This window comes from Brienomyrus brachyistius, chromosome 3 (genome assembly GCF_023856365.1).
Source record: "Brienomyrus brachyistius isolate T26 chromosome 3, BBRACH_0.4, whole genome shotgun sequence".
Taxonomy (NCBI): Eukaryota; Metazoa; Chordata; class Actinopteri; order Osteoglossiformes; family Mormyridae; genus Brienomyrus; species Brienomyrus brachyistius.
The window spans coordinates 11,393,907-11,405,910 of record NC_064535.1 but is presented as its reverse complement, the minus strand read 5'-3'; the positions used below and the strand labels follow the sequence as shown (position 1 = coordinate 11,405,910).

Below are 12,004 nucleotides of genomic sequence, written 5' to 3'. Positions count from 1 at the left end.
AGGCTGTGGTACAGTGTACCCCAGCTGGGATGTCAGTCCATCACAAGGCACAAGGCTGGGGTACAGTATACCCCAGCTGGGATGCCAGTCCATCGCAAGGCACAAGGCTGGGGTACAGTATACCCCAGCTGGGATGCCAGTCCATTACAAGGCACAAGGCTGTGGTACAGTATACCCCAGCTGGGATGCCAGTCCATCACAAGGCAAAAGGCTGGGGAACAGTATACCCCAGCTGGGATGCCAGTCCATTACAAGGCAGAAGGCTGGGGTACAGTATACCCCAGCTGGGATGCCAGTCCATTACAAGGCACAAGGCTGTGGTACAGTATACCCCAGCTGGGATACCAGTCCATCGCAAGGCAGAAGGCTGGGGTACAGTATACCCCAGCTGGGATGCCAGTTCATCACAAGGCACAAGGCTATGCACTCAAACACAATCATACTCTATGACCAATTTACAGACATCTTAAAACTTAAAATTTTACAATAAAATTTACTGTGAAGATTTTGCTATCCTCAAAAGAATCTGGGGAGAAAAAAATAGCCGAAAATAGCTGAAAATGATGGTACACCATGACCCACAAACACGAAGCACTGACTCATGTAGTTATACAATTTTAACATTTTTAAAGGTATATTTTCTTACATGTTGCACTATATAAATGTCACATATGGGTTACCACCCTTTATATGTGAAATTGCTTCAGGTCATGTGACATAATACAAATTTTTATGGAGAAGTTTTTAACAGGAGATCCAAAATGCTAAAAGAAGACCCCCTGCCTTGGACCCTGTGACGCTCCAGACTCCCCTGAAGCTTTTCCCAGGATAAGTGATTATAAGGTGGATGGATGGATGGATGGATGGATGGATAAGGGCTTTGAATCAGTGAATGTGACTAAAATAAAAGGAATGACTAGCTTTTTTTAAATGCGGGACAAAATGTAATATGTTTTTGAATTAAGGCAGGCTATCACAGCATCATGTTCAGCAGATCTGAAGTTATATGTAAGAGTTGGAATTACTTTTTTTCTTCAGAGAAATACAAGAGGTGGACAGTGTGCAACACAATTAAGAAGAAAGGATCAATTACTCACAGTCTCTCAAGATGTGAAAGACCAAAGAAAGAGTCATTTTTCAATATGGAGATCTTGTTATTGCTGAGGATCCTGTGGAGAGAGAAAGCAGAGAAAGATACTGAGCAACAAACAAAAATACATTTTAAAGATTACACAAATATAGAAAAAAAGTTATTTGTCTGAAGACCCATTAATACATGATTTAATTCCTTCTCCTTCAATCACGCAAATGCCTTTCCCAGATGTACAAGCTCACAGTTTGTTTATTGCAGTCTAAGTAGTTATATATTTCTACAGTATGAATTTCACACACAAATATAATACTTCAGGAAAAATCTTCACTGTTCCAGACAAGTCCAACCTGGACCATCCAATACCAATGCTGGAAAAGACCATATTCAGACTGTAGTAAAATATTATTCATTTCATGTATGGATTCTAAACAGGATATTGCAGGACCCTCCACTTTCAATCAAATGGGACATATTTGGCACAAGCTTAACAGTGGGTGAGGCTTTGAATGTGAAAAACTCAGCCATTGATTCCATAAGTGATTGAATAACCAATTATTATAGTTATTTATTTATTTTAGCTGAAAAGGAAGTGCTGTCTTTCCTACACCACAGAACTGTGAGTTAAAAGGTACAAACTGCCAGTGATTAATAAGGCATTTATTCTTGGCAAGCTCTGCATTATTTCAAATGCTTTTCAAAATGACATTTCTGGATTTCATATTTGTTGAAATATCGATCTCTCATATGAGACATTATATCATTCTGTCTGCAGAAGGGCAACAGTCTCAAGAGCAGCTGCGGCAGGTGAATCAGTGTGGAAACCTGCTTTACATGCAGGGGCCTACACACCCCCTCTTCTGCTGCGCTATTCCCAAGGTGCAGAAGGTCAGATTCCTCTTTGTGCCATTTTTATCTTAACAAGATCAAAACTTTCACTTGTAGGACTGATCTCAAGTTGTGAGAAAACCTATGACATGCTCTGTAACGCAAGGAAGGTTTTGCTGAGTTGGCACACTGCCATCATTGTAATATCTTGCAAAATCACAATTTAATTTAAATGCAAGAAGAAAGAATGCAAATTTAGAACAACTAGCCGGAAGATAGAATAAAATAAAATAAAAACTGCATTAAAATGTGGACCAGGGAGTGTCAATTCTCTAAGCCCGTTTATGATTTTCATAGACAGGACATTAAAGGGCAGCCGTAGCTGAAAGATCGTCCAATATGGGGATTCTGGAAATACCCAATATCTGCAGATGATGTCATGCCTTATAGCCAATCAGCACCTCCAGCTTGTAGAGTGCACCTCCAAGCAGCAGCTCCAAATCCAAGGCTATGGTACTTGCTCAGAAAGGAGTGGATTGCTCCTTTCAGTTGTAGGGTGGGGAGAGTTTCCCCTTAATAATGGAGTTCAAGTACCTTGGGATCTTGTGCACAAGTGATGGTCGGAGAGAATATGATGTTGACTGGGAGACCAGTTCAGACACTGCAGTTTTGCAAGCATTGTGGAGATACGCAGTGGTGAAGCAGGAGTTAAATCATCATACCAGCCAATTTACATCCCTATTGTCACCTATGGACATAAACTGTGGTTAACATGAGGAGTATGTTGATACGAAATGACCTAGTAAGAAAGCTGCTGCTCCATCAGATTTAGGAAAGTTAGCTGAGGTAGCTCAGGCATCTTATAATAATGCCACCTGGTCAGTCCCCAAGGGTCACTGGCCATGTAAGCATTATGGTAAGCAAATGCATATTGCATTGTAACTGTCATGTTTTGAACACCAAGCAATAATTAGCAAACATATGCTACTATGCTGTGTAATCTGGGCATAAATGAGATACACATGCTTTGACTCAATGTAAATAAATTTATTTTTAAACTAGATTTGGTGCTGTGGGAAAGAGCAGTATTGTATTCCGAGGAGTGCCCTGTCATTTGTTCCGGCTATCTAAGCCATACTAGTCCCACACTCATCAGCTTGTACAATTTGTAGGAGTATTGGATGGATCGGGTCCAAATGTGAAAGTGAAGTGCAATGTCTAGAATAACTGGATGGATCACCTGGGAATGTAAAAATAAATAAACGTGTTTTACCAGAATGCTGTGAGTCCTTGTTACGTTACACAGCTCTGAAAACATATTTATTCATGCATCACACATTCTACTATGATAATTTACAGATTATTTCCCCACCAATTACGTGGTTACTTGTATTGCTTTGTTTATATTTTAATGCCCAGGTTTGGAAATGCCATTTATTATGTTATTTATATGTTTTATATCTTTAAATGGGGGTGGCATGAGCAGTGTTGCCCCTGGGATCTGGTTTTGCGTCTCAGCCAGGGTTGGAGTTTGCATGTTCTCCCCATGTTGTTGTGGAATTTCCTCCAGGTATTCCCATTTCTCCCTCATACATATAGGCATATTTCAATCTACGTTTGCAAAAACAGGTCAAAGATCTACACAAACAAGCTCCACACATTTTTGCGTTGCTTACGTTCTATTGCAGTTATCACTTCCGATTTGCTTGCATTTGCAGTGAATGTCAGTGTAATCTGGCCCCTGGAAACTGAACACATATGTGCCTGAAGTGCCAGACATATGCCCAGTGTTAGCAGTTTGATAGCACTTTATTGCATTTGTCACAACGAGCAAATGGCAAGTGGTCCACATTGTTGGCCACTTACTATAAAAAGGACTGCCAGACACCAGATTTCCCTTTACTTAGTTTGACATTAAGTACTTATATAGTTTTACGGTCGCCTTTCTTGAAGCTGGCACATCCTCGGGCATTAAAGATTTTCATGCTGCTCTGCCACCATTAGCCAGGCTCTCACGAGGGACTTTTAAATTGCTATCGTCCTTCCGAAAGTCCAGGACAGGCTGGCTGTGTAAAAGCCAAATGAGGCATATTAGTCTATTATTCTTCTATTCAGTGAAATTTTAAGGTAGCTTTCTATCTACTCACAAATATAAACAAAAGTTTGATGAAATAAGAAATAAAGTATATTTGAGCAGTGCTTTAAATAATTTTTTCCCACTCCCACATTCAAAAATTTGTCTCTCTACTCCCACGGGTCCCAAAGAAATACAGATTTCAACTTTCATTATCTTAACAGGATGAAGTGTCAGAAGTTTTTTTGTTATCACTATGTGGCGCTGCTTCAGTTTGAGGTTGATCCTCACCGTAATTCCTGTGCAAAGTTTTTAAAAAAATCTGGCAAACCTTTTTTAAGTTTTTGTTCTCATACCAAAGTGTCTGTGGCAGCGGTGGAGACAACGGCAATGATGGATCAGCGTTAGAACCATATGTACTCCCCGAAGGCTGTGGAATACAAAGAACTGCCTTTTTCTTTACCATTTTATGAACATGCATGTTTCGATATACATGCATCTTTCCTAACAGCTTATCCAGAACAAGTTCAAGGTGAGTCTAGACACAAGAAGCATAAGGCACAACTTTAGACAGGATGCTAGTCAGTCGCAGAACATATATCACACATTCAAAGGGCTACTAAGAGGCCCTATTCACCAAAGCATATGTATCTCTACCGTAATAGGACTTCTGCACAAACACAAGCAGCACATGCAAATTCAGGAGTGACAATTAAATCTAAAACTGCTGTTGATGTTACAATGAAATAAAATTAATTGCAACAAAGCAATATTCCCAATAATAAGTCACTGGCGCACTCATCAGTAATGTTGCTGAAAACAACCAAGATCCTACTAATGGATCATCAAAGTCTGAGTCTGAGCCACATCTGTCAAATGTCTCTTTGGCTGGGAAGGTATCTGTACATCATTCAAGCCGTCATGCTCTGCCCATCAACAACAACAGCGGGATCATGGGTGAAAGAGTGGCACAGTTTACATGTGATGGATCTTCCTTGAATGCAGGTTTAGGGCTATTACCATCCCACTGAATATTTCTTTACATGCATGCACATACATACTTTTAAATGTATGTATTTTAGACAATTTTATCAAAAGTGATGTACAATTGAAAAAGCAGTTAGTCAGTCTCTAGGGCACCTGGGGTTTGGGGCCTTGCCCAAGGGCAAGCAGTGACATCCTCAGGACTTTCTGATCATGAGCACCGAGTCCTAACCCTGAGAGCCAGGCACCACCCCAAACAAATGTTTCCACATAATCCCACTTATGGGCTGTTTTTCTGTAGACCCCAACAACTGAATTGCATGGGTTTCCCACTAATGTCATCATTCAAAAACATGCAATTTATTTCATACGTGAAACGAACTTGAAAAGTAAAAAAAAGTAAGAAACATTCTTTATATACACCAAGGTGCTATGACAGAAAATATGTGAACATGAAAAAAGTTAAGGTAGTTCAATTGCGATGTGCGTGCATGTGTGTGTGTCAGGGAAAAGAAAGCCAGACGGCAGTAATGAAGTCAGACCCAGTGGACTTAACACTTGGGAGCAAATACTTTCCATGGCTGAAACAAAGATTTGTGTTAGACAGGTCTACACAGGAGACCTGATTTGTTCACTTTTCACTGTCATTTGTCATTATGAAAGTAGTAAGCAGCCAGTTCTTGCATAATGCACATCTTTAAATGCACAACATGTTCCAGTAGTGCTCAAAAATGCAGTAAGATTAAACTATAAATATACAAAACCAAACCATATGTTTATATACGTATCTTTATATACAATGAGGTGTATACACAAACATGGTATTCAGCTATATACTGTCTATAAAAGAAAGAAAACCATTACAGTATATCTAAAGGATCAGTTATAACTATACAAGGGCAAAACAAGAAAAAAAAAATCAGTATAACAGTTAAAAAGTATATTATTTCATTAGTGTGAATTGTTTGGCTGAGCATGATTGGCTAATGCTCTGCTGAGAGTTATTATCATATGTAGAAATCAGCTGCATGTAACAATCTGTAGCGGATAAAACATATCTGCTATGAAAGGAATAACCTTCATTTAAAACAGCTGTTGCTATGCTACCATCACCACAAAAGGGTCACTTTAGTAACAACAACATTGCCTGAATTAGAAAACACACAAACAAAAATACTTAACCAATGTTTTCCTTTTAAATATTTTACAGTGTGTTCTGGAGAGTAGTTTTACACAGCGCAGATGATTGTATAAACATGTTTTGTGCCCCACTACTGCATTAATTGTCCTGCTCGAACAGAAATTGGTTGTATTTTTGCTACATTACCAGAATATTACATGTGCTGCATTAGCGTGGTTCATCTGGTCTAGATGCCCAGCCCCCACAAGCCCCCAAAATTTCTCTTGGTGGACTATTTCTCCCGGAGCACAAGTGACCTCTGAAAGAAAGGCAGCCTCTGTTTGTACAAACTCAGCCGTGCCCGTGCTGTTTATGTAACAGAGAGCAGTTGCTTCACAACCCGGGCGTGTTTTTTCAGCCCACTTCATGCTTCTGCGCAACCTCCAGGAAGTCTGAAGCCAAACATAATTGTACATTATGTAAACAACGCATAGCTAAATTCTAGACTGTCCTTCCAACTTTCTATTTACAATATCAATTATGTTCTCCAAGGATAAGCGGCTCCCAGTAAAAATGAACAAATTAAATACCGTCTCGTGGGGGACCAGCAAATGTTCCATATTACTGCATTGTGTTCAACTGATTAATCCAAAGTGGGAGGGGTGAGATGAAAGAAGTAGATGTATATACAGTTATGGGCAAATATACACAGAAGCTTCAAAAAACAGTGTAATAAACCAATTATACGAAGGAAAACTTTGGGGGAACAGGATGAAAACTTAAATCAGAACTACAACAAAATTTCCTAGTTAGCATCAGCTACTGGTATAATGTTATGATTACTGTTTTTCTCTGAACTGGACTGAAGACAAATGACATAAGCTCAAAATGTCAGACAACATCAACAACTCTGTCCTCATTCTTCTCTTTCTTTCATTTTGCTCTCAGCACAGCTGGGTTTCCTCTGTGAGGTCCACATTCAGAAAAGCAATTTTTATTACTGCTTTCAGCATTATTATTATAAAATAGCAGGAACAGAAATAACTTCACCAGCCATATGCAAAGACACCCGTGTCTGAGACCAAATAGGGTAAAGATTACAATTTTAACTATTGCAAACATCCAAGTAGTTTCTAGCCACGTTCCCTTCACATGTCCAAACTCTGTTATTCTATAATATCAGGTTGCTAGGCTCAGCTAACCAAAATAACATATTTCATATCGACTAACATTGACCTTGGACACAAAACAGAAGGAACTCTGGAGTGCAGGTTGGTATTAGAAGGGCTTCAATTAGGCCTCAGCAATGAGTGGGACAGCTGTGCATATCCCACTACCTGACTGGACAAGGCAGGAGTGCAAGTTAACCATGGACAAGCACTTGGTTTCTCCGGCACGGTGCACTTTATAAATGTGAACGAGTTTTCAGTTCAGTTCATTTATAAACAGCATTGATACGCAAAGAAGTTGAAGTCAACATGGTATGTATTGCTCTCTATAGTATGTTTATATAGATAAGACACACAAGACACATCTAGGCTACTCATGCAATGAGTCTCAAATCTGACAGGGAATAACAGGGTAAGAGTAAGATATATATTCCAAATATATACAAAAGCTGAGCAAAAATCATAAAGCACATATGTGTCATTTATGTGAAAATTATCATAATCAATTCAAAAACATACAAGTCTAACTGCTGATATCCTTTGGCATCCAGGAGCTTTAGCAGCACACAGAATGAAGTCTGCCATTCACATTAATACCCGTAAGGAGAAAAAACGTGGCGTGTTTTTATTATCCTGTATTATAATAGTTTAGAAAAAGAAAACACGAACGCTTCTGGTACAACACCAGACTTATGACAGCTTAAATAACCCCTGTATTTGTTCAGGAGGGGGAGGCAGGAACGACAGACCGGAAAAGGATCCTTGGTTCTCATCATGTTTGTCTTTCTTAATATTTTTAGATGGCAGATGTTGGATGCATTCTTGGGTTTTGTAACTCATCATAAATTAATAGATGGTTTCACTGAGAGACAATAAAAATACTTCAAAATATGAAAACAAACCTCAGATATGAATACAGGCTGTTATCTAATCTGTCATTGACTGGACTGCTGTCCTGTATACTTATTATTCAGTTTCCTAATAGAGCTGATAAAGATGTTTTAAAAATGTTGTTTCATTAGCTTGCATGCATTCAGTAAATAGATGTGTTCTTCTTAGTTTTGAAGGTAATAAATCAAAATACTGTACTTAAATTCTACAACTGACACATTTCTTTTAAAAGACAGCAAGAGGTAATAATACTGCAATGGATTAATACATCTACATTACCAGGTTGGAGTAAATGATTAATCAATACAATGGTCTGATCCAGTCAATATTTGATTCTATTGATAGTCATTAACAAGTGATTATACTGAAAGCAAGATCAGATCACTTTTGAAATAATCCTTCCATTTTTTAAATCTTCTTTAAATCCAACATTTTCTTGTATATTAGTAAAAAACTGACAGATATGGTGGGAAAATGATACATGTTGCATGAACAAGGCAGACCATGATTTTCAGAGATAACGTACACGATTTCAGGGTTAATTCTGAGATGCACATGAGATTAATTAGTATTGTTTATTTTGATTGTCGCTTTACTCTTTACTGAACATGCCAATAAATTACAAGATTAGTTGATTTGTTTTTGTTTATTTCAGACGGCAAAGGCACCAGTGCTGGTGACCTAAGCAGAGTCCGTTTCTCACAGCAAGCCATCCCTCTCCTTCACACATCCTTCAGTGTGATAATGCAAAGAGCCACCAGTCACGTGAATATGGCCCTGAAAGATTCATGTGCTGCTGCAGCGCTGGAACAGCAAGCAGTGAAAGACACTGGAGACAGTGTCAATGACAAGAAAGGCAGTGCAATGACATCTTTTATTATCATTATTATTAATATATCACAAAATGCAAAAGCAGCATTTAAGCTGTTATGATTTATACCAGCTGGAGCGCAAAGTTCCATGGAATGAAAAGTCTGATATTTCCTAAAGTGACATTAGAAAATTTGTGATAACATTTAGATTAGTGCTATTTTTATGAGCTACAACGGCTTCTTTTATAAAATTTGAAAGAGCATCCATCCATTATTTGGCCACTTTCCCTGGTCAGGATCATCCTGGGGCCAGGAGCTTATCCCAGGCAGCACAGGGAAGAAGGCTGGGGCAAGGCTGGCCCTCCGTCACGGGGTACATGTGCAATCATATCGTACCGGCAATACAGAGTTTCCCTAACTGCATGCTTGTAGACTGTAGGAAGAAAGCTTATTGCCTGGGGAAAACCTGCAGAACCCAGGGAGAACGTGCAGACAGACTGGCCTACCCCCATGTCTTTGGAAACCAGAGTACCAGCAGGAAACCCTGGGCAGCGCACTGAGAACATGCAAGCTCCACACTCACACATACTTAGACCTGGAGGTGTAAGGTGACAGTGCAACCACCTCCCCTGCCCATGAGAAAACATAAATCTGAGATTAAATACAGCCTTCCATCTATCTTCCATAACTGTTTGTACAATACAGCAAAAACAAGGTTGGAGGTAGCCTGGACAGGATGCCACTGTCTGGTAAGCTTTTAATAAAAAATTTTTTTTTTAAATGAAACCCGTTTACACTAGTTTTATGAAGATATTATGCTGTGGTACAAAGTCCAAGCTATGAAGGATACCAGTCCCACTTTTTTATTTCATGATGCATTCAATGTTTTATTGGCATCTTTTTAATAATTGCTTTATTAATTTTAGGGCCATATTAGTATTCACTGCACCTCATGCTATATTCTTTTCACTAAAATATATAATTAATAATTATATTTACAGTATTTTAACACCCTGAGAAGCGCTGCACTTAGTATTCACATTCCATTATGTGAAGAGCATGGTTCCTGTTGCAAGAAAAGTAAGCAAAAAGTTCCTTTTCTCCTATTGTAAGTCGTTTAAACTATACTGACAGAAGGCCAGCTCATTCTTGGACACAATACCATGGGGTCCCTCCAACCTCACTGAATTACGATCGCCCCTTAACACCGACCGCCACAGGTGTCAGGTACAATCATCACTGCTGCTGCTCATCGCAAAAAAGAAAGCATACAAAAACACCAATAAGGCACCCCAGGACAGCACCAGGGCAAACTGAAGCAAACAAAATCTATGGGAAGGTCATTGTCTAGTGGGTTGCTGATGTATCGGAAAAGCTAAATAAATCAGTCTTGACAAAGGCCGCCTTGATAACTACTCAAAAAAACTTTCTCGAAAAATCACTTGCTTTTCACCTTCACATATGTGATTTTTATCTCTATTAAAAACACACTGCACTAGATTTGAATCAAAATCTGCTTCCAACTAAAATATCATAAAGAGAAGTCGCACAATATATAGCTGAATATATTAATGAAAACACACAGACACACAAGTGCACACACACACATAGTCCAAGGGGAAATGTTAAGCAAATCCTCTTGAAACACACTTTGTATAATTACACACTAATATGCTTTCTTCTAATCAGTTTATTTTCATTGCATATGAAAACAAAAGTGAGAAGAGGAAAGACACTTCAGGCTGCTAAAGGTCACATTTCCTAATGCAGGAAAGGCTCGTTGCCAAATTAGACTTTCAGCAACAAAGCAAAATTCAGAACTTTTGAATGGCCGGGGAAAGAGATTGTGGACACAGTTACTGCTGGAGTCTAAAACAAAACAGTGTATTCTGAAGCAATAACTGAGCTGTATAAATTTAAAAATGACAAACATTTTAACAGCAAGGCATGTCACTCGTTGGGCATTCTTTTGGGTAAAGCTCACGTTTCCTTCGCAGTTCTGGAGGCTGAAGTAGTAAGATGAAAGAATTCAATTAATTTCGTAACACAGCCACAAAAGATGCACAAAATCTTAAAGTGCTGCTCCCATAAAAGAATATTAAATTCAGGCAAATTACAAGAAACACAATGCTCGACACAGAAGTCACAGAACAATAGCATGACTTATTAAATGCATTAATGATAAACTTCTAATCCAGGTTAACTTCACTAAAAAGGTAGGGATATTACTATGCCTCAGTAGTTCATATTTAATTTCTATATTTGAATACAATGTTATCTTGATGCTTTGTTATCCCATTCACTATGTATTACCACTTATCTAAATGTGTATCAGCTATGTAACATTCTGAATGACATGAATAACATCTTGACAGCCCCGAAGGTGATGAACACATAGTATTTTTATCACATATTTGACACATAGTTTTCTGTATACCTGTAACTGTAATGCATTTATTGTATATTAGCTTAACACTGAATAGTTTGCATAAAACCTCAAAGTCCTTTATTGGAGTGAAATAAACACATATTATGTTTATGGTCAGTTTGTTAAAAGGTTGAAACATAATGCAATACTGTTCCTTGTTTCAATAATAAGATCAATTTTCTTGCACATATATTATACTGTATTATAGATATATATCTGAGTGAACTATGAACAGTGGATAAACTTTTATTTAAATATTACCCTTATTGTTACTGTAATTTAAAAATCAAATTCATGTAATGTAATTAATTTAAAAGTCAAAAAGAGTAATTTTGAAAAGGACAATTACATTTTACATTTAGGACCACCCTCCCCCCCTCCCCGCCACCCAGAAAACTGAATATTTTCTTAATGGAGCAGTTCATGTACCATGTCCAAGTGCACAATTGCATGACTGTGTAAATATTTCACATTTATAAGATTATAAGGCTACATACAGTATCATGCAGGTTAAAATTTGGCTATGTGGGTCCAGGTTCATCTAGATTTATGCTGCATTTCTGATTCAATTCAGGTGAATTTAGTATATACCTGTTAGTACATTGTCA

At 38.2% G+C, this 12,004-nt stretch overlaps 1 protein-coding gene across 3 annotated transcripts in view; it reads right to left on the bottom strand.

The window, feature by feature from the left end:
- Positions 1–12,004, bottom strand: part of LOC125739132 (adhesion G protein-coupled receptor A1) — a 118,061-nt gene that overhangs the window by 103,891 nt on the left and 2,166 nt on the right. For all 3 annotated transcript variants that reach the window (XM_049008938.1, XM_049008940.1, XM_049008939.1), the window contains exon 2: positions 1,098–1,169. In XM_049008938.1, the coding sequence (XP_048864895.1) occupies positions 1,098–1,169 (72 nt within the window). The remainder of the gene's footprint in view (positions 1–1,097; positions 1,170–12,004) is intronic.